Source organism: Saimiri boliviensis, chromosome 1 (genome assembly GCF_048565385.1).
Source record: "Saimiri boliviensis isolate mSaiBol1 chromosome 1, mSaiBol1.pri, whole genome shotgun sequence".
NCBI lineage: Eukaryota > Metazoa > Chordata > Mammalia > Primates > Cebidae > Saimiri > Saimiri boliviensis.
The window spans coordinates 27408468-27431909 of record NC_133449.1 but is presented as its reverse complement, the minus strand read 5'-3'; the positions used below and the strand labels follow the sequence as shown (position 1 = coordinate 27431909).

General features: G+C 40.5%; 2 protein-coding genes across 4 annotated transcripts in view; one reads left to right on the top strand and one right to left on the bottom strand.

The window, feature by feature from the left end:
- Window positions 1-12146, bottom strand: part of SLC4A1AP (solute carrier family 4 member 1 adaptor protein) — a 32115-nt gene extending 19969 nt beyond the window's left edge. The window contains exons 1-6 of the mRNA XM_003941537.4: window positions 11277-12146; window positions 10159-10354; window positions 7912-8034; window positions 6707-6767; window positions 6221-6360; window positions 766-926 (exon numbers count right to left, since the gene is read on the bottom strand). Coding sequence (XP_003941586.3) covers window positions 766-926; window positions 6221-6360; window positions 6707-6767; window positions 7912-8034; window positions 10159-10354; window positions 11277-11939 — 1344 coding nt within the window. The 5' untranslated portion in view covers window positions 11940-12146. The remainder of the gene's footprint in view (window positions 1-765; window positions 927-6220; window positions 6361-6706; window positions 6768-7911; window positions 8035-10158; window positions 10355-11276) is intronic.
- An 88-nt stretch (window positions 12147-12234) lies between these two features.
- On the top strand, window positions 12235-22619 carry SUPT7L (SPT7 like, STAGA complex subunit gamma). 3 transcript variants are annotated; one of them, XM_074395638.1, is made up of 6 exons: window positions 12235-12519; window positions 13621-13685; window positions 14466-14870; window positions 17345-17669; window positions 19297-19534; window positions 20805-22619. In XM_074395638.1, exons 2-6 carry the CDS (start codon window positions 13672-13674, stop codon window positions 21065-21067), a joined length of 1245 nt encoding a protein of 414 aa, XP_074251739.1. In that variant the 5' UTR covers window positions 12235-12519; window positions 13621-13671; the 3' UTR covers window positions 21068-22619. The 3 variants fall into 3 exon arrangements, with proteins under 3 accessions (XP_074251739.1, XP_003941587.1, XP_074251740.1); XM_003941538.4 differs by having other exon boundaries at window positions 13583-13685; XM_074395639.1 differs by having other exon boundaries at window positions 13583-13685; window positions 14255-14870.
- The last annotated feature ends 823 nt before the right edge of the window (window positions 22620-23442 follow it).

Sequence of the window (23442 nt, the reverse complement as noted above, 5' to 3'; positions counted from 1 at the left end):
GAATTAAACAGAATTAATAACTCAGACTTTATTTTACTCAGAAGAAAGAGCTGAAGGCATTTGTTTTACATAAATCAAAAGGAGATGTTGGATTGTTTTAAGCTCCAAATCCTACTATAAATTAATACCTATAAGAAATTCCTTGAAGTGCAATTGCTGAATTAATGCATTTTTAATGTTGACAGATGTCGGATTGATGATTTAAAAGGTTGTATTATACATTCCCACCAATTGAGAGTCAACTTCCCCATATTCTGGTCAAGCTCTGCATTATTAATATATGCTTTTTCTAGTCAAATAGGTAGTCTATTACCTACCTATTACTGTCTGTTACCTATATATTAAAACATCACCTTACAATTTCCTGAAGAATATACTGTTTCAGATGACATATTACCATACTACATTCTTCAAAATTCCTTTGACTTCTCTTGACTGCCAGAAGCCTAAAGTCAATTTCACATCAGAATCTCTTAACTTGGAACTTTTTCCTTTCTTTTTGAGATGGGTAATAGATCCAAAGAATGTTAACTGATAGAGCAATATCCTGGAGGAAGGTATTTAGTAAGCAAGCCAAATTTTTTTCAAACAACTTGGATAAGACTAGTTGTTTGTTACCATTAAATTAACAGACCACAAAAGTTATACTTTAGTATCAGATTTCATTGCTAAAATTGTAATTACCATAAAATATTTCAATAATACATTATTTTATTAAAAATTAAACTATTCAATATCACAGCTACTTTCATAAATAAAACTTGCCAATGATTCAAAGGTCTCTGGCTTCTCATCAATCTTGCCAGCCTTCTTCATTCTGTTCAGACGCTTCTTCTCAACCAGGCCAGTCCGATCAAGAAATGTGTCATCATCACTATCATAAAAGTCTTCATCTTCCCAGTTCTTCACTTTCCTTTTCCGAGATACTAAAGGTGGATAAAATGATTAATAAATAAGTTTTTTAAAAAAGAAAAGAAAAAGAAAGTAGGCAAGGAGCTTAAAATGTCACCATCAACTACTGAAAAAGATGATTCTACAAACCACCAAACTACATGTAAAAACAAAGGGCTAAATTTTGAAGACATTATACTAAGTGAAATAAGCCAGACATAAAAGGACACTTACTGCATTATGTGAGATACCTAAAGTAGTCAAATTCATAGAGACTGAAAGGTAGAATGGTGGTTGTCAGAGGCTGGGGAGGACAGAGAATGAAGTTAAGTGTTTAACAGGTACAGAATTTCAGTATGGATTTAAAAAAAAAGTTCCAAAACGAACAGTGTTGATGGTTCCATAACATTGTGAATGTACTTAATATCACTGAATTGTACTCTTACAGTGCTTAAAATGGTATACTTTTCTGTTATGTATATTTTTCCACAATTTCTTATTAAACAATTTTTCATTAAAGCAAATAGTTATTTAATGAGCAAACTGCTTTGAAAAATCAACAAGGATGGCCAGGCATGGTACCAGCACTTTGGGAGGCTGGGGGGTTGGTGGATGGCCTGAGGCCAGGAGTTCAAGACCAGCCTAACCAATGTCATGAAACCCCATCTCTATTAAAAATACGAAAATTAGCTGGGTACGGTGGCAGGCATCTGTAATCCCACCTACTTGGGAGGCTGAGGCAGGAATATTGCTTGAATCTAGGAGGTGGAGGTTGCAGTGAGCTGCAAAAGCGCCACTGCACTCCAGGCTGGACACCAAGAGTGAAACTCTATCTCAAAAAAAAAAAAAAAAAAATCAATGAAGAAAAAAGGAAAATGAGAAAAATACCAATAACCCAAAAGAAAATTTTAAAAAGAAAAATGAAAGCAGTTCACAGAAAAACAAATATAATAAATATTTTAAAAGATGTTACTTTTAAAAAATAATTAATAAAGTACAAATTTAAAAAATAGATACTACTTCTCACCTATAAAACTAGAAAAACATAAAAAGATTAATAATTGCTGGGAATGTACATTGATACAAACTTTTTGATGGTCAAACCTACAATATCTGTCACTAAAAATGCATTGATCCAGCAATTCCACTTCTAGGAATTTATTCTATAAATATCAGTGAAACAGTAGTTATAACAGTGAATATTTAGAAAGTCCATCAATAGGAGACTATGACAGCCAATACTTTTTCTTCTACCCTACAACATTCTACTCTCTTTGTTCTGATAAAAGTACCTCTTTCCCCTAGAAAATTCCTCCCCCATTTTATCTGGTTTAGAGATAGTCATATGACCAAAGCCAATTCAGTAAGACTCCTTCCCTTATATTTATATTTAGAGATAGGGCAAAGAGGCTCTCTTTACAATGTGGTTATTAAAGTGAGAGACTATATTCCATGCTGAAATTACACTTATATATTCCAAATAGTCAATCACCTTTTTCATCCCCAAATAAAAAACTACAATAAAGAATTACATGACAGGCCAGGCGCGGTGGCTCAAGCCTGTAATCCCAGCACTTTGGGAGGCCGAGGCGGGTGGATCACGAGGTCAAGAGATCGAGACCAGCCTGGTCAACATGGTGAAACCCCATCTCTACTAAAAATACAAAAAATTAGCTGGGCATGGTGGCGTGTGCCTGTAATCCCAGCTACTCAGGAGGCTGAGGCAGGAGAATTGCCTGAACCCAAGAGGCGGAGGTTGCGGTGAGCCGAGATCGTGGCATTGCACTCCAGCCTGGGTTAACAAGAGCGAAACTCCATCTCAAAAAAAAAAAAAGAATTACATGACAACTGAGAAAAACCTTTAACATGCAGAACAGAGACCAAACAAAAAGAAAAATAACCTGGAGAAAACAGAGATTATTTACAACCCATAAAACAACAGGATATTATGTTTTAAAAAGGGCAATTCAAAAACCAAAAATGAACTTTTAGAAATTAAAACCTTGTAGTCTCTGAGTCTTCTCTAGGATAAAAAATTGCCTGGCTTTAAAAACTTACAAAAAGAGAGAGAAAGTAATTAAAATCTTGGCAAAATAGAGAAGGCAGAAAGATAAAGGTGCAGAAATCTCTCAGAAAGAATGGAAAGACATAGAGATGGAAAAAAAAGAAGAAGAAAACTTAAATGGTCAGTCCAAGGGGTCCAATATCTGATTAATAAAATTCCATAGAAAACAGATGGCTGAAATAATGGCATAATTACAGAAATGTTCCTGAACAGCCAAGATTTCTAGATCAAAGGATCCAACAAGTACCCAGGAAAATGAACAAAAATAGACCTGCAGAAAAGTACTTTATAGTTAAGTTTCAGAACCTTTAGAACAAAAGGAAACTCTTACAAACTCTGCAAGGGGTGAAAAAGATGACATACAGTAAGATCAAAATCTGAACAGTTTAGGATTTCTCAAAAGCAACACTGGATGTAAAATGATAAGAAAAATTAGTTCCAACTTAAAATTGTATTCCCAGCTAAACTATTAATCAGGAGTTAAGCTAGAATATATAATTTATATTTATATATTTATAATTTATATAATATATAGAGAATTTATATTTTCAGAAGAGAAGGGTTAATAAAGTTTATTCCCTATACACTGTTTTTTTTTTTTTTTGAGATGGAGTTTCGCTGTTGTTACCCAGACTGGAGTGCAATGACACGATCTCAGCTCACCGCAACCTCCGCCTCCTGGGTTCAAGCAATTTTCCTGCCTCAGCCTCCCGAGTAGCTGGGACTACAGGCGCACACCACCATGCCCAGCTAATTTTTGTATTTTTAGTAGAGACGGGGTTTCACCTTGTTGACCAGGATGGTCTCGATCTCTTGACCTTGTGATCCACTTGCCTTTCTCTGAAATCTACTAGAGGATGTCCACCAAAACAAGAGAGTAAACCAAGAAAAGGAAAGATATAAAATTCACTGAAGACTGTCATCACCCATGCCCTCAAGTGTTGTACCAGTTATTTAATCTGCTAAAAGTACAGAAGAATGTATTGCTGTACAAGGAAATAAACCAAGAAACATGAGAATATGAGAATCAAGAAACAGAAAAGTCAACCCTGGAGAAAGAACAAGGAAGTCTCAAGGATAACAGGAAAGTCAAGTCCCAGGTGACAGTTCTGTAGCAGATCTGCAGAGCAATAAGCCCTGAAAGAAAAATAGTGCTCTTCAGAAAAGGTGGCTCCAAAAAATATCAGAAATGATAAATTACTTAATCATTAGGTTGTTTGATGTGGTGAGGCTACTGAAAGATGTGGGAAGAATGAGCAAGAAGTACAAAAAAGCCCCAAACCCATGAAAAGCAAACATGATTATTACCTTTAGGAAAAACAAAAAGAAATAAAACTGTTCAGTTATGACTAATATTTACATAAGCATAATCATGTAAATACTAAATACTAATTTAGCATAGTTGACAGATAATGTCTAAAATAAATGACTCAAAATATAACAGCATACTCTTGGTCTTAGAAATACAGGTGTTGCTGGGAGCGGTGGCTCAAGCCTGTAATCCCAGCACTTTGGGAGGCCGAGGCGGGTGGATCACGAGGTCAAGAGATCAAGACCATCCTGGTCAACATGGTGAAACCCCGTCTCTACTAAAAATACAAAAAAATTAGCTGGGCATGGTGGCGCATGCCTGTAATCCCAGCTACTCAGGAGGCTGAGGCAGGAGAATTGCCTGAACCCAGGAGGCAGAGGTTGCAGTGAGCCGAGATCATGCCATTGCACTCCAGCCTGGGTAACAAGAGCGAAACTCTGTCTCAAAAAAAAAAAAAAAAAGAAAGAAATACAGGTGTTTTTAAATGCCAGAAGAAATAACTGAAAGAACTGAAAGCCTCCAGGGAAGAAGTCTGAGGAGGGATAGGGCAAGGAACAAGTATATTGTACTATAAGCCTTTTGGTAGTTTTGAACCAGACATAAGTTACTTTGCAATAATAAAAATTTAATTTAAGCCTTATTAATAAATAATGCTCTACTCAGGCTTTAAAAAAAAAAGCAAAATACACAATGTATTGATACATTTTAATGTATTGATATAATATCCATGATACGGTTGGGCTCGGCAGCTCATGCCTGTAATCTCAGCACTTTGGGAGGGCAAAGCGGGCAAATCACCTGAGGTTGGGCATTTAAGACCAGTGTGGCCAACATGGTGAAACCACGTCTCTATTAAAAACACAAAAATGAGGCCGGGCGCGGTGGCTCAAGCCTGTAATTCCAGCACTTTGGGAGGCCGAGGCGGGTGGATCATGAGGTCAAGAGATCGAGACCAGCCTGGTCAACATGGTGAAACTCCGTCTCTACTAAAAATACAAAAAATTAGCTGGGCATGGTGGCGCGTGCCTGTAATCCCAGCTACTCAGGAGGGTGAGGCAGGAGAATTGCCTGAACCCAGGAGGCGGAGGTTGCAGTAAGCCGAGATGGCGCCATTGCACTCCAGCCTGGATAACAAGAGCGAAACTCCGTCTCAAAAAAAAAAAAAAACAAAAACAAAAACACAAAAATGGCCAGGCACAGTGGCTCACACCTGTAATCCCAGCATTTTGGGAGGCCGAGGTGGGTGAATCACCTGAGGTCAGAAGTTCAAGACCATCTTGACCAACAAGGAGAAACCCTGTCTCTATTAAAAATAAAAACTAGCCAGGCATGGTGGTGCATGCCTGTAATCCCAGCTACTCGGGAGGCTGAGGCAGGAGAATCACTTGAACCTGGGAGGCGAAGGTTGCTGTGAGCCGAGATTACTCCGTTGCACTCCAGCCTGGGCAACAAGAGTAAAACTTCGACTCAAAAAAAAAAAACAAAAAAACAAAAAAAAATTAGCTGGGCATGATGGTGCACACCTGTAGTCCCAGCTACTAGGGAGGCTGAGGTGAGAGGATGGCTTGAACCTGGGAGACGGAGGTTGCAGTGAGCCAAGATCATGCCACTGCACTCCAGCCTGCGTGACAGAGTGAGACTCTGTCTCAAAAATAAATATCCATGATACATTCTTACATTAAAAAAGTGAGTCACAAAAGAGTCTAATTAATATGACTGCCTTTGTGTATGAGTGTTTTTTTGTTAAAGGATCTAGTTCTCAGCACACATTTATATATAGAATATGAACAGTGGCTACTTTAGGGCATTGAGATAGAGAATTTTTTCTTTTCACTTCAAAAAATTCTGTACAATTTACATTTTCCCCTATAAAGAAGTTTTATTACTGTTTGTGTTAAATTTTCCTTCCTTTTTTTTTTTTTAAGAAAAAAAGCGCTCCTTTATATACTGACCTGCTTCCTGCCGAAGCAATCCCAAAGTGTCAAGAATTCGACAAGCTTCCAATGAGCACTGAATCATTGCTTCTTTTTTCTTTCCTGAGTGAATGGCCTCAGCCACCAGTTGTTTTCCAGTTGAATCATCCACAGGTAATCTTGATTGGTTTAGTGGGAATTATAGCACAGGATTAAGCTCCAATTCTCATGAAAACAACTACTATGCTATGATAATAGTCATGTTTTCTCAGATGGCCTTTCAGTCTTTGAATTCATCCTGTTCTATCTTGCCAATGTTGGACTTAAAATCTTTTCTTTCTACCTCTTACCCATCCCACTCCACTCTTCAATAACATTAAGGGTTTAACTAAACTATGAACTCTCAAATTTAGAAATAGTTTAAAATTAGATGAAAGTTATCCTTTGGGTTGTTGTCTATAACCATATATTAAACCTGAAATTGGTCATTTTCCAGAAATGAACATTAATAAGAAAATAACATACCTCACCCTGCAGAGCCAAGTGCTATGTCCCTGTTCATCAAATTCATATTCTAATTCTTCTCCTGTGGGAGAAAGACAAAAGAATTTTAATAGAATCCAAAAATTACTAGTTGATACAACGAGAAATGAGAACAAATGTCAAATAAGAACAAGTTCCTAGCTGTGGCTCAAGCCTGTAATCCTAACACTTTGGGAAACTGAGGCAGGAGGATCACTTGAGTCTAGGAGTGCAAGACCAGTCTGGGAAACATGGCAAAACCCAATTTCTACAAAAAATACAAAAATTAGCCAGGCATAATGGTATGTGCCTTTTGTCCCCGCTACTATAAGGGCTGAGGCTGGAGGATAGCTTAAGCCCTGGAGGTCAAGGCTGCAGTGAGCTGAGATTACACCATTGTACTCCAGCCTGGGTGACAGAGCAAGACCCTGTATCAAAAAAAGAACAAGTTCCCATACCACACTGAATAATAAATTTCAATGCATTTCACTTCTCATTCCTAGGGATTATCATCTGATAATAAAATTAGATTAAGTCTGAGGCAGAGAGAAAAGCAAACTCAAGATCAAAGTAATCAATTCTCCATAGCTACCTTTGTTCACTATATAGTAGTTTTCACTTATATAAGTTGTAGACTTAAGTGGTTATTTTATCACAGTTGCCTGGTTTTTAGAAGCACAGATATTAAGTACACAGCTGTTTCATATATTACTCATATATACATATAAAATACATGCAGATATACATAAACATACAAATACATAGATATTCTCTCAAAGTATTTCTACTGAAACAATCCTCTGTGGAAAAATTTTTTAAATCATATAATATAAAGTCTAAACTTATGTTAGGCATTACAAAAGATCAGGTGAATTCAGAATTAAAAAATGACAGGAAGTTGGCTCAATTTACCCACCATCAAAGTCCAGGATCTTTTGAAAAGAATGAGTCAGGAAAAAAAGTACTTCCTTTTCTTAAGATAAGAAGAAAGACTAACAAGATTTTTATGATTTTTTTTCCCTCTGCTATACTAATGAGGAATAATTTTCAAAATAAACCTAAAACAACTGAGCACAAGAGTAAAAAGTGAACAAGAAAGACAGCAATAAAATTATAGCATATCTTAGTATAAAGCTCAACCTGAAGTTCTAGAAAACCACACCGCCCTGGATACCTTTTACTGGTAGGGTCAGAATCTGTTTACATACCTTCTCGGTCAAAAAAGCCTTGGAGAGCCTTTTTGGGATCCTTTATATAAAAGGCCTCCCTTTCCTGCTGAAACTCTAAGACAATAGGATTCTCTTCAGCATCATCCTCTACTGCATCTTCTCCTACAGGATATGAGAAAGGAAGAAAAGATAATCACATATGAGAAGAGGCTATTTGAATGATACCCTCTATTCTTTCAGGCTGCATAAAGATATAGTTAGGCCAAGCATGGTGGCTCATGCCTGTAATCCCAGAACTTTGAGAGGCCGAGGTAGGTGAATCATGAGGTATGGAGTTCGAGACCAACCTGGCCAACATGGTGAAACCCCGTCTCTACTAAAAATACAAAAAATTAGCTGGGTATAGTGGTGGGTGCCTGTAATCTCATCTACTGAGGAGGCTGAGGCAGGAGAATCACTTGAACCCAGAAGGCGGAGGTTGCAGTGAGCCAAGATTGCACCTGTGTACTCCAGACCAGGTGACAGAGTAAGACTCTGTCTCAAAAAAAAAAAAAAAAAAGACATAGTAGATCTATGATTTAAAAAAACAAATACGCCGGGCGCGGTGGCTCAAGCCTGTAATCCCAGCACTTTGGGAGGCCGAGGCGGGTGGATCACGAGGTCAAGAGATCGAGACCATCCTGGTCAACACGGTGAAACCCCGTCTCTACTAAAAATACAAAAAATTAGCTGGGCATGGTGGTGCGCGCCTGTAATCCCAGCTACTCAGGAGGCTGAGGCAGGAGAATTGCCTGAACCCAGGAGGCGGAGGTTGCGGTGAGCCGAGATCGCGCCATTGCACTCCAGCCTGGGTAACAAGAGCGAAACTCCGTCTCAAAAAAAAAAAAAAAAAAAAAAAAAAAACAAATACACACTTGCAGGGACGGGGGTGGAACAACCACAAAACCACAAGCATAAACATATTCAGGTTTTCTAAATTGTGTGACAAGTCAAAACTTTTCATGGCACCTTAATTTTTTTTTCCTCCATCACAGTATTTTAAAAGTAAAATTACCTACCACATTGTGGAAAAAAAATTGAGCTCCTCAGCCTGGCATTCTTGTTATCTCACACTCATATCTAAATTTAGTTTCCAATATAATTTCCTAATACTTCTGATATCTGCCAAATAAACTGGTCTACTCACAACTTCCTTAAAAATCATCAGTCCCTACCCTGAATACCAATCCCAATACTCAGTTTCATAAGGGCTTTTCCTTTCCTTCAAGTTCCAGCTCAAAACCCTTATGCTTATAAAGTTTCCCGGAGATCTAAGTCAGTGCTGTTCAACGGGAATATAATAAAAGCCATATTCGTAATCTTAAATTTTCTGTGTAATCTTAAATTTTCTATTAGCCACATTAAAAAATTTAAACGAAAGAGGTAAAATTATTGTTATTTCAACATGTAATCAGTATAAAAATATCATGAAAGATATTTTACAGTCTTGTTTTCAGACTAAGTCTTTGAAATTCAGTGTGTATTTTGCATTTGCAGCACACGTCAATTGGAACTAGCCACATTGCCCATGCTCAGTAACCACATGCGGCTAGTGGCTACCATACCAGGCAACACAGGTCTAAGTCCTCGATTACTGTTCTCTCTTCTCCAAACTTTCACTCTAGCATACTTATGGTTTCCAGCTTTTGTTTGGCACTTAGCAAAAGTAACTTCATAATTTTTTCTGTCTTCCCAACTACCTATTAAGGCCATATTCTATCGTTCTATACTCCCATCTCCTGAATATCCATTTTCTAAAATATCTGCTGTTAAAGAAAGTTTATTATTTTGGCTAAGGGACCAGCTTTCTCTAAGATTCCACATTTCAAGATAGTTTCAAAAAGTACAGAAAATTCAAGAAAATATCCTATATTGAGTAACATCCCATTTATTTGTTTGAATAGAGTTCCACCCCCTCCAATGATAATCACGTAACACAAGGTCAGTACTTAATAAATATAAAAGTTTAGAATTGTAAAAATAGCAACTTTATGCTTAGGACAAGTTTTGAACATGAGAGTGCATTAAAAACTTTTTTTTTTTAATCCAAAGTGCCTATAATTTAATTTTTTACCTCAGTAAAGTTAATGAATTATCTCTGGCTTTTGGTTACCTCATATACAAATTGTGTTCACCCTACCTATCTCAAGGAGCAATGAAAAGCTGTATGATTTTTAAACACATTTAAGGGTACCACTAGTAATTAACTCAAAATATTAACCTCTGGCAGTAATTTTAACTTCTTACCCATTCCCCAGGTGCAACCCATCTCATCATCTTGGTTAGCAGCATTTCTCTTTCTTTCAGAGGTATCCATTTCCTCTTCTTCATCTGAGTCTTCTCCTAGCATCTTCTTCTCCAACAATATTCGTTGCTGCTTGCGCAATTCCTTCAACTGTGTTACTGTTAACTCAGATTCTGCCTCTCGGTCTTCCTCTGGTCCCTAATGAACCAAGGAAAAAAAAGTTATTTATTTATTTAGAGAAAGGGTCTTTCTCTGCCCCCTAGGCTGGACTGGAGTGCAGTGGCTCAAATACAGCTCATTGCGGCCTTGACCTCCTGGGCTCGGGTAATCTTCCCATCTCAGCCTCAGGCCTCCTAGCTGAGGCCTGGCTTTTTTTTTTTTTTTTTTTTTTTTTTTTTTTTTTTTTTTGAGACGGGGTGGGGCGAGGGGTCTTGCCATGTTGCCCAGCCTCCTCTCGAACTCCTGGGCTCAAACGATCCTCCCGCCTGGGCCTCCCAAAGTATTGGGATTACAGGCGTGAGCCACCGAGCCTGGCCAAAAAATAAAAACAACAACGAAATATTTGAGAGTTCGGGATTGTGGACATGACTTTCAGAAATACAGCAATGTGTATAGAGGTTTGGAGATGATAGGCCAGACTTGATTCCTTCATGTTTGTAATCGCTGAGTGGGAGATTCTTCTTCCTCATCGAAAGCTTAAGAAGAAGCCGGGCGCGGTGGCTCAAGCCTGTAATCCCAGCACTTTGGGAGGCTGAGGCGGGTGGATCACGAGGTCAAGAGATCGAGACCATCCTGGTCAACATGGTGAAACCCCGTCTCTACTAAAAAAAATACAAAAAAAAAAAAAATACAAAAAATTAGCTGGGCATGGTGGCGCGTGCCTGTAATCCCAGCTACTCAGGAGGCTGAGGCAGGAGAATTGCCTGAACCCGGGAGGTGGAGGTTGTGGTGAGCCGAGATCGCGCCATTGCACTCCAGCCTGGGTAACAAGAGCGAAACTCCGTCTCAAAAAAAAAAAAAAAAAAAAAAAAAAAAAAAAAAAAAAAAAAAAAAAAGCTTAAGAAGATCAGGAATGCAGCCCAGTAAGCCCGAGATTTCAATTCTAGGTTTTTCTACCTACCTGGAGGATAAAAAGCCGGGTGCTGCCTCCAAAGCGAACAACATGCCCAACGTGGACTCGACAGTAGGTGCGAGGTGGGATGCGAGTTTTGTTGAGAAAAGTGCCATGGGTGCTTCCCAGATCGTAGAGGTAGAAGCCCGGCCCATTACTGTCGCATTCTCCGTCAGGACCAGACGCCCTGTGCTGAAGCACTGCGTGGTACCGAGATACCGAAGGGTGCTCCAGGCACACGTCGCAGTCAGCCAGCCTCCCGAAAAGGCAGTAACTCGTCCCTTTCAAGCTACGGGTGCCAAGGATAGTGCCGCCCTTCAGGATCTCTAAGCTGTAGGGGGCTGTGGCAGGACCACCCCATGGAGGCTCCTGGTAGGGGGGAGCCCGGGCCTGACAGCCAGGGGAAGAAACCGCTGTCTGCGGGCGCGCTTGCTCCTCCTGTGGACTCCTAATATCCCCGCAGTCCGGCTGAGGAGGCGGGACGTCTGGCTCGCCAGAATTGGAGTCCTGCAACGCGGTGGGGCCTGCCTTCTTCACCTCCTCAGGGTTTGAAGGATTGGTGGCCGGGGCCTTACTCCGCGCCGCTGGGGGCACCAGCAGTGCTGGTTTCTTGAAGTCGACACAGAACTCTTGCGATGTCTGCGGCTCGGAGTGAGGGAGAATGTCAGCCATCCTCAACCGGTGCAACCTCGAATTCTGTTCCTTCGAAACCTCATCCTTCGGTCTTTACGTTCCTGTCCACTTCCCACTCTCCCAAGCTCCCAGTGGCGTCGTAGGCGGCTATGGTGAAGCTGCTCCTTCACGACCTAGAGTGTTGCAAAGTGGTGCTAACATGAGAAGGTCATAATACGAGAAAAAACGGCTGTCGGGATGCCGTGCCGAACACGGACATCTTTGGAGGATACAACGGGATAGGAATAACTTCCTGTGGCATAGCTTGATCTAGAAGAAGCGCTTCCGGCGGTCTTAGCCCACTAATCAACAAACCGGCTTTCGGGGCTTGACGCGACACTTGCCTCAGGCCTCTAGGGGTCCAGTCGCCCAGCCCGCTCTGCGACGCAGCAGTGAATAGTGACACCTCCTTGCCTCGGTTCAGGTCCAGACAGACGTCCCCGTCTTCCGGCTGCCCTGGACCTCAGGCGACCTCAGGAACCTGTGATTGGCGCCTGCGCCGGCGGACCGTGACGGAAGAAACCCCTGGAGGGACTTGAGCATTCCTTGGGCTGCCTGCCTGTTCTTCTTGCTCCTTTCGGTAAAGTTAGGGAAAAGGGCAACTTTTTTGTTATTTCGTTCATTCTTTAATTTTTTTCTGAAACTAATTATTAAGGCAGATAGTTTAGTGGTTAAGAGTGCAGACTCTGGAGACTGTCGATTTTCGACCTCGCCATTTGTGACATTGTGCAAGACACTAGGCCTCAGCCTCCACTCTGAAAAATGGGGACAATAATATTATCAGCTTCATAGGGTTGTTGGAAGAATTGAATTAAACAATAACGGCCAGCCGAACGGGTGGCTCACGCCAGTAATCCCAAAATTTTAAGAGTCTGAGGCAGGAGGATTGCTTGAGCCCAGGAGTTCCAGAGGAGGCTGGGCAACATGGCGACACCCTGTCTCGACAAAAAAAAAAAAAAAAAAAAAAAAAAAAAAAAAAAAAAGCCAGGTTTGGTGGCGCGCACCTGTAGTCCCAGCTACTCGATTGGCTGAGGTGGAAGGATTGGTTGACTCCGGGAGATTGAGGCTATAGTGAACCATGATTGCACCACTGCATGTCAGCCTGGGCTACAGAGTGAGACCCTGTCTCAAAAACAAACGAAAAAGGTGAAGTCTGGTATATAGTAAACATTCAACAAATGCCTAATATTTCTGTGTGCCTGGCCCTGTAACAAGACCATGGCCATAAGAAATACACGGGAGAAAAAAATCGATTGCGATAAGTACTAATTAAAATCCAAGGATAAATGCTGTGACATAGACAAGCAAAGCGCCGTGAGAACAGAGAAAGGGAGATGCACTGGGAAAGTAGCGGAGGGTGGGTTCTTAGGCTGTACTTAAAAATGAATATGAGTCTGCCAGGGATGGGCAGGGTTATCAGAGCATTTCTGGCAGAGTTCACAGCTGAAAGTGTCAACTGTGGAAATGCATAGCATTCTCAAGAAAGGGAGTAGTATAATTTTGTTAGAACAAAGGTAGTCATTTCATCCAGAAATCTCTTCCTTTGTGCTTCCACTACCCCAGGTCCATATACCTCTAGAACAGTACTTCCCACATATTTTCTTATTGAAATATTCTGCTTCTGTTTCTCTTCCTAACCTCAGGGCAGGGATCTCACATTATCAGTCTTTGACCCACACAGAATGCCTGGCATTTGATAAATGTTTGTTGAACTTGAAGAGACATACGGGCAATGAATCTGCAAAGGTGAGTTGAAACCAGATTGTGAATTTTGTTGAATGGTAAGCCAAGGAATTTTGACTTTTTCCAATAGGCAATGGGAAGCCATTTTAAGTTTTAAAGAGTGTAGCAGCAGGGTAGAGAATAGATTACATACAAAGAGAGATTGGAGGAAAGGATACCAATTAGAAGGCAGCAGAAATTGCTCACATTATAAATGTCAAAAGTGGAAGACATAATGCCATTTAGATTAGTGGTTCATAAAATTTTTCCACCAGGACCATGCCTGAGACACACAAAATAAGAATTACTTCTTACTATCTTTAACCCTACTCACTTTTCTCCTATTGATCCAGCACAGATATGTCAAGATACTTTATCAGGCCTTGCTTATTGTTCAGGATTGATCATGTTGGTACTTCTGGTAATGAGTTAGTGAGGTGAGATGGAAAATAGGGATACTAGAGCCCCAGATGCTGTTGTAGCTGTTGGTCCACTAATGACCCAAATTCTACCCTGTTGTTCAGTCTAGCAGGAATTATCATAGTATGTCAATAACCAGCATCTAACAGTTACATTTCTTTTAATTTGTTTAGGGAGAACCTCTTTGGTCCTAGTTTTGCTGACACTGACATTTTTCTAAGTGGTCACAAATAGCCTACTTTTTACTACGTAACTGGCTAGACCTCATATTTTTCACTACAGAAACCAATAATCTAAAGTTGCCAGAGATTTAAACACATTACTTTTAGGTTATTGTCTACATTTTTCCTGAGATCTCTTCTCTTCTTATTCCGAAATGTTGAGATACTGGGGAGAGATACCAATATCATCAAGCCAGACCAACAGAAGTTCCTTCGATTTGCTCCCACGGGAGTTCCGTCTGGTGGAAGTCCATGACCCACCCCTGCACCAACCCTCAGCCAACAAGCCGAAGCCCCCCACTATGCTGGACATCCCCTCAGAGCCATGTAGTCTCACCATCCATACAATTCAGTTGATCCAGCACAACCGGCGTCTTCGCAACCTTATTGCCACAGCTCAGGCCCAGAATCAGCAGCAGACAGAAGGTATAAAGACTGAAGAGAGTGAACCTCTTCCTTCGTGCCCTGGGTCACCTCCTCTCCCTGATGACCTCCTGCCTTTAGACTGTAAGAATCCCAATGCACCATTCCAGATCCGGCACAGTGACCCAGAGAGTGACTTTTATCGGTAAGGCAAGGCTTTGCTGTATCTTACTTTTCTCAAGTCATCTTCCCAACAACCCTGTTAAACCTGTAATCGCATTTCCATTTCCACGCAGGGAAACTGAGGATAAGAGTAATTGACGTGGCCAAGGTTTCTCAGGTAGTTAGTGGGATGTTTAAGTTTTGAATGCCAGTCTTCAGAATCCAGGGTCTGTATTTTTTAATTTTTTTCAGTGCTTACTATGTGCCAAGCACTTTCCTAGGAGCAAGGTAATACACTGGTATGTAAAAAAGGCCATGGCCTCATAGTCCTTAGGATCTAGTCTTTCTAGTTAATGTAAAAAAATATATTATGTGTTTAGCTCAGTGTCTTCAAATTGGGATTCATGGACTTATTCTGGTATTTTTAGGAATCCACTCGTCTATACAAGAATCTTTAAATTGTGTGTTTTCATTTTGATAACATAGATTAAGAAATAATAAGTTGGGTCCAGTGGCTCACGCCTATAATCCCAACACTTTGGGAGGCCCAGGTGGGTGGATCACTTGAGGCCAGGAGTTCAAAATCAGCCTGGACAACATGGTGAAACCCTATCTTTACTAAAAATACAAAAATTAGATATGGTGGCGTACACCTGCAGTCCTACTCAGGGCCGAGGCACAAGAATCACTTGAACCTGGGAGGCAGAGGTTGCAGATCCCGCCACTGTACTCCAGCCTGGGTCACAGAGTGAAACTCTGTCTTAAAACAAACAAAACAAAACAAAAAAGAATAATATAAAAATGTTCTAGATCCCTGCTATTCAATATCTGGTCCAAGATCTGCAGCATCAGCATCATCTGGGGATTTGTTAAAAATGCAACATCTCAGGCCTCACCCAGTCCTGCTGAATCCCAAACTAATGAGAAAATTACAGAACTAGACTAAATAACTTAAGGGTTGCATTGCAGTTGGGCCAGGTAAAGACCAGATGATAAGGTGCATTGTAATCAAAGGTTCTGAAGTCATTGGAATAATGAAAAGGGGAGGCATAATTATATGCCCACCCAACTCATAAAACTTGCTCTGTGGCAATCAATACTGTATTCACATATTGAGGGCAATTTAATTTCAACAATATATTATCATCATATTAAACTGATGGTGTTATTCATTTTTAGTTTTGTGTCAAATTTATATTGTTAGTAAGAGCTAGGACCATCAAAAGTTTTTACCTGGTTTTACTTTATACATATTTAAGAAACTGTATAACAAAAATAATTTGCATCAGCTATGGGGGCACCAAAAAATTATTTTCCTTTGAAAGAGGTCCAGATATTATTCTTGGAAAGTGATATTGGATTAGTTCTCTCTGTTTATTAGGTACTTCTGAGGCCTTCAGCCTTTGGCCCAGAGACACTGGCCATGGAAATGATAATGATAGTAAATGAAAAATTACTTGGCAATTAGTTGTCTTATTCTCAAACTATTATGTAAACTGCAATAGTTGCTATTGAACAGGTCAGAGTTTAGTGGGTAGATAACTCCTCAGGCACTCTTGTTCAGTACATGATGACACATGGCAAGTACCAACCAAGGAAAAATGACTTTCTGTGCTCTATTTTATTTTTATTGGTAAAATAAATGCCTTTGTCAGGGATAGGCAGAAGCCAGTAGATAATTTCAACGGACAGATAAATTATTAAAAGCTTCTTAAGTTATTTTTAGATCAAATAGCCCAAGTTTTTCTTAGAAATAGTAAGATTTCTGCAGTAGTGATTGGGGAGAAATGGTGTATTATGAAGAATCCGGTTTCTGGAGTCAGAAGCTTTACCATTTATTAATGACATGTAAACAAATTTTGGCAAGTCAGCCCTTCTGAACCTCAGTTTCCTTTCCTGGCAAATAGAAATAATAATAATACAGACCCTACCCATTGCACAACACAGGATAGGATGAAAATGCTTTGTAAGCTATATATGCTTTAAATTACTTTTATAAAATTGAGTTGCCTTCCCTCTTTTGAAATGATTCCTTGTAATTTTATAAGAATCTAAGAATCTTAAACTCCTGGCAAGCTGTGAAGAATCTCTTCACTGGAACTGTGAATTTCTAAAAGTTTGTATTAATATGTTGCCCAGCATGTATGAAAACTAGGTTGTGGTAAAATAATTAAGAGCATCATTAGGCAGTATCTGGGCTATACTCTTAAACTTAATCCTAAAACTGATCAAAATTGAACAGTTGCTAGAAGGAAACTTTCTTTTCACTAGATATCCTTTTGGACTGTGTATTGCCTGCTCAAACTATGTCTTTGTAGGAGCTCAAAGATATGACCGTGGGTTGCTAAGACATGCTCTGATAGCAGCAGGATAAAACTGAGCTATGTAACTTGGATGGAATTTCCCTGGAGCGCTAGGCCAGTGGCTTGACTGGAATTGTAAAACTCCTAGGGAGACAGTAGAGGTCATCACCCCTTTTCAAGAACATTAATAACACTACCACATCTCCACTTTCAGTGGAAAAGGGGAACCTGTGACTGAACTCAGCTGGCACTCCTGTCGGCAGCTCCTCTACCAGGCAGTGGCCACAATCCTGGCCCACACAGGCTTTGAATGTGCTAATGAAAGTGTCCTGGAGACCCTAACTGATGTGGCACATGAGTATTGCCTTAAGTTTACCAAGTTGCTGCGTTTTGCTGTGGACCGGGAGGCTCGGTTGGGACAGACTCCTTTTCCTGATGTGATGGAGCAGGTATTCCATGAAGTGGGTATTGGCAGTGTGCTCTCCCTCCAGAAGTTCTGGCAACACCGCATCAAGGACTATCACAGTTACATGCTCCAGGTGAGGCGACCCTGTTGGAAAGTGGGCATAGATGTCTGTACGATCTAGCAGTGTTGAGTAGGATCCCACAACACTTGGTCTAGAGGGCAGAGCAGAGAGTCATGGAACAGAGTGAACTTAACCTACTTTTATGATGGCCCTAGCGATGTTCCTGCCCAAATGCCATGGGCCTCCTTTAGTCAATGAACAGCAACATTCACTGATATTTCCTCTAGAAGAAACTATACACAAATATATAGAATCTGAGAGAATGCAGTTTGTTTGATTTTATTCAACAAGTATTTATTGAGTGCCTGTTGTGAATCGGGCATTGTGGGGTTCGGCAGTTAATAAGTTACCTGAGCTTATATTCTTGTTGAAGGGAGACAAGTACAAGTAAACAAATAATAAAACAATTTCAGGATCTGGGCATGATGGCACATGCTTGTAATCCCAGCTACTTGGGAAGCTGAGGTGGGAGGATTGCTTGAGGCCAGGAGTTCAAGACCAGCCTAGACAATATAGTGAGACCCCCGTCTCTACTGAAAACTAAAAAATAAAAATTAGCTGGACATGGTGGCTCATGCCTGTAGTCTCAGCTACTTGGGAATCTGAAGTGGGAAGATCACTTGAGACCAGGAAGTTGAGGCTGCTATGAACCATGATTGTGCCATTGCATATCTAATATAGCTGCTTGGGAGGCTGAGATGGGAAGATCGTTTGAGGCCAGAAGTTTAAGGCCAGCCTGGGCAACAATAGCAAGACCCTGTTTCTAAGCACATACACATACAAAAATGCAATTTGGGATAATGTTAAGTGCTATAAAAAAACCAGAGTAAAATGATAATGCCTGGAGGATGGGTTGTGGGAGGTGATGATTTTGATTAGAACCAGAAATATCTGATCACTTCAACCCTGTGCTCCTAAGTCATTTGTTCACTGTTTCCGTTTCTGCAAGTCTAAAATGTGATTAGGAATTAACACCCAAGAAAAAAAAGTCTTTGCTAAGTGATCCAGATTTTCCACACCATTGATTATTCACCTAGGATACATATGTCAACCTTTTTTTTTTTAAAGACAGGGTCACCTGGGCTGGAGTGGCTGGAGTGCAGTGGCACAATCACAGCTTACTACAGGCTTTATCTGCTGGGTACAAGTGATCCTTCCACCTCAGCCTCCTGAGTAGCTGAGACCACAGGTGTGAACCACCATGCCCAACTTTTTTTTGGTAAAGATGGGATCTTACTAGATGTTGCCCAAGCTGGTCTCAGACTCCTAGGCTCAAGTGGTCCTTTCACCTTGGCCTCCCAAAGTGCCAGGATGACAGGTGTGAATGATCATGGCCAGCCTACTACTGTTTTTTGTAGCCAAAAATGTAATCTTTTGTCCCAGTTCTGTTTCAACACATTTTTTTACCTTTGTGTAACTTTTAATGAATGACAGAGACATTAGCCGACAAACCAGTTTTCTTTACATATCTCTATCACTCATAAATGCAAATTCAATACCTTAAACAAATCCCTTCCATTGGCAGTGAATGTTTAAAAATTCTGTTATTCATATTCTGTTGGCTTTCCCAATGTCACAAGCTGACTATCCAACTTGCTTTTAACATCTCCTTGGAAAATTGACTCTTGCTTGCCAACAGATTAGTAAGCAACTCTCTGAAGAATATGAAAGGATTGTTAATCCTGAGAAGGCCACAGAGGACACTAAACCTGTGAAGATCAAGGAGGAACCTGTGAGCGACATCACCTTTCCTGTCAGTGAGGAACTGGAGGCTGACCTTACTTCTGGAGACCAGTCACTGCCCATGGGAGTGCTTGGGGCTCAGAGTGAACGCTTCCCATCCAACCTGGAGGTTGAAGCTTCACCACAGGCTTCAGGTAAGACAAATAAATATACTCACTTTGATTCTGGGAGATCTGCCAATTTCAGTACTTCTTGCTTTTTGGAATGAAGCTCAAGACATAGAGGAACAAAAGCAGCAATGGGCAGAATGGAAAGTCCTAAAACAAATACGGTTTCACCTATCTGGGGATCCCAGCATTTTTCTCTTTCTAATTAGTGAAGAGAGAACGAGCACAGCTTTACAGGCATTCTTTAAAATAATCCCTAGTTAAGATGTAGATGCAATATTGTGTTGTCCCATTGATTACCAGAGCAGATTCAGATGATCCAGCTGGTTTGTAAGATAACCCCTTCCTCCTTTAGTATTTTTTTTAGTATTCTGTATTGGTTCTTTTGGATGCTTATATTTAATTGAAGACGACAGCTGCCAGATAGATGGAGGAATGTTAATTGCACAAGGATATTCTGAGTTGGGCTTCCTTGCTACAGTACTCTAACCAATTAAAGATGAAAGACATTGATACAGTTAGAGGTAGCTGTCTTCTTTTTCCTAACCTGTCAGTTAGGTTGCAAATTAGTCTGGGCACTCAGTTGTTTACAAATATAAATTGTCATTTCATCAATGCACAAATGACTCAAGTGGCAAATCCTCAAATGTGGTCTAAATGGAATTAGGTCATACTTTGAAAAGTGTTGGCAGAGAGTCTTTCACTATGGAAGAATAACCGTAACAGAGCAGCATTGCTAGAATACATAGAGAGGTGGGAGGGCCAAAGATAAATTGTTAGGACTTAGGAACCATGTCTCTTCAAAGGAGACTAGGTAGAGAACTGCTGTTAACATTATGTTGTGACCATTAACTTTTCATAATGAGAGAGATGACCAGAGACCCAAACAAAAGGCAGGAAAACAAGATGGCCACATAAAAGGAGGAAGGAAGGACAGACAAGCTAGACAAGGGAACAAGGCTCGTGGTTGTGCCTGTCTTTGGGCTGGGAGACAAGGGATCTTTCTGTCTGCCTAGTTTCATTTCCCTGGCTTAAGAGAAAATGGGGGTGGGTGAGGTAGAGCAAGAGAAGTAGAAGAAATGGAAAAGAAGATAATCAGAGATGGTCATTTTTTGGTGATGGTTAACTTTTTGGAGCAGAGAATAAGAATAACAACCATATTCTCCAGCCAAGTACAGAATCAGAGTAAAAACTGAGCTCAAAGAATATTAGTTGGGCCTGAGTGATATATTTACTCTACTTTGTTCTACACTTGGCTTACCACGAGGTGTATATCTGTCTTTTTCTCTGTTTCTAGGTGCAGAGGTAAATGCTTCTCCTCTTTGGAATCTGGCCCATGTGAAAATGGAGCCTCAAGAGAGTGAAGAAGGCAATGTCTCTGGGCATGGTGTGCTGGGCAGCGATGTCTTCGAGGAGCCCATGTCAGGCATGAGTGAAGCTGGGATTCCTCAGAGCCCTGATGACTCAGATAGCAGCTATGGTTCCCACTCCACTGACAGCCTCATGGGGTCTTCCCCTGTTTTCAACCAGCGCTACAAGAAGAGGATGAGGAAAATATAAAAGGAAAAGAGGGAGATTTTTTTGTCTAGACCTACTAGAGCCAACAGAAAAGGTTTTTGTGTATCTGTTTCCATAAAAATTGATTTGACTCCTGTTCTTAAAACACAAGTGGTTTTTCCTAATTCCAGAGGAACTGGACGTCACCAAACAAGGTTGCATTTTACTTTTGCATCCAGTTTTTTAGTTTCCCACAACCAAGTCACCCTTCACAGATGAATTATGATGCTGGCGTGGCAATCAGGAGACCAAAGCACTGTCCCCTACTATTGTCTTAACTATGACTAGACATGTTACCTCTCTAGCCATTTCTCTCAAACAACTGAGAACAATCATACTTCTTTGACCTACACTGTAGAGATGTGAGGATTTAAATGTTTGCTAACTTCAAAACTGTGCTTGAATAGACTCATAATATATGCTCATATCAGATGTCAGTTTTCATTTAACTTGATTCATTTTTGGCTCAAGTCATTGGGAATCCATTACTAATGCCTATCAAGAAATGGCTAAACGCAACACACCTTATCTATTAGTCACCTTTTAAAAACTGTTTTTGCTGCTTTGGAAGTGTCTTATTTATAAGATCAGAGGTCTATGGTGACAGCCTTTCTGCTTGTTTATTCAGACAGCCCTCCACTATCTCATCCACATATTTCTTTTCCAGACTCCATCTATCCTCATCCTTTCTCCCTTTGTTACTTCTGCTCAGACTCACATACTTTCACCATACATCCTTTCAGTTGTTTTTTTCCCCTTTGTGAAAAAAGCAAACAAGTACTGTCCAAGGACAGCCTTGTGCATGTTTCATTTGTTGCATCTGCTCGGTCATCAGAGGACAGCAGTCCATTAAGCACACTTTGCTTCTGCTACTGTTAAGGGCAGCCTTTAAAGCATAACAATATGTACCTTTCAACTTTACATCACATACTGAACATTACTTTTGTTACTCACCCATCAGACTATCTGTATATATAAGTACTGAATCAGTATTTATTAAGTAAATCATGTAGCACTGTAGTGATTATGAATTATTAGCAAATATGTTGCTTCATGTCTTGGTGGTGGATGCCATCATGTTAAACTGCTAAAGTTTGGTTGTTTTTTTTTCTTTGAGATGGAATCTCACTCTGTTGCCAGGCTGGAATGCAGTGGCGCAACCTCAGCTCATTGCAACTTCTACCTCCCAGGTCGAAGGGATCTTCCTGCCTCAGCCTCCCGAGTAGCCGGGATTACAGGCACATGCCACCGAGCCCAGCTGATTTTTGTATTTTTAGTAGAGACAGGGTTTCACCATGCTGGCCAGGATGGTCTCAGTCTCCTGACCTGGTGAGGCACCCACCTCAGCCTCCCAAAGTGCTGGGATTACAGGAGTGAGCTGCCGCACCCGGCCTGAAGTTTGGTTTTCTGATGCAGACTACGTCTTGTAAAATTTAGACCAATCCTTTAATATAGACCAAAATAAAGCATAGCTTTAGTTGGTTCATTACTGAATGCCTTAAATGTCCCAGGTATTGAGAATATGACAGAAATAAAACAAGGTTAGTTTATTATACATTTGCTAATTGTTAACTCCTTAGCATACTTATCTAAATGCTTTCTGTCGCAGTCTCTTTTTTTTTGGAGATGGAGGCTTGTTCTGTCACCCAGGTTGTGGTGAGATTGTGCGATCTTAGCTCACTGCAACCTCCATCTCCCACGTTTGAGCGATTCTCCTGCCTCAGCCTCCTGAGTAACTAGGACTACAGGCATGTGCCACCACACCCAACTAATTTTTGTAATTTTAGTAGAGATGGGGTTTCATCATGTTGGCCAGGCTGGTCTTGAACTCCTGACCTCAAGTGATATGCCTGCCTTGGCCTCCCAAAGTGCTGGGATTACAGGTGTGGGCCATTACACCTAGCCTCTGTTGTAGTCTTCATTTTCCTTTATTAATGAAAGTGGCCATTTGCCAGTTTCCATAAAGTAGCCATCTGAGAATGTATTTCATTCAGCAAATATTGTGTACCAATTATTTGCTAAGTCCTGTGCAAGGGATACAAAGATGATTAAGACTTAGCCCTTACCCTTTCGTAGCTTAAAGCATAGGGAAGACAAGTTATTCTGTAAGAAAGACAAAGCATTCAAAAGTACTACAGAGAAAAACCAAGTATGCTTGAGTTTTGCTTTGCGAATGCTCTCTTCTTGAATAGCTTCAAATTTTAAGACCACTGGTTCCCACTAAGTATGGAACATTGAAATTAATACTTCATAATAAAACACTTTTATTGCTGCAGAATGTTAAATTGCAGAACAGGCACCAGATGGTCAAGACTAGGGTAATTTGAGAAGACAAATGATGTGAGGATTAGTATCTGAGAGTCACCTGGTCTTGAATT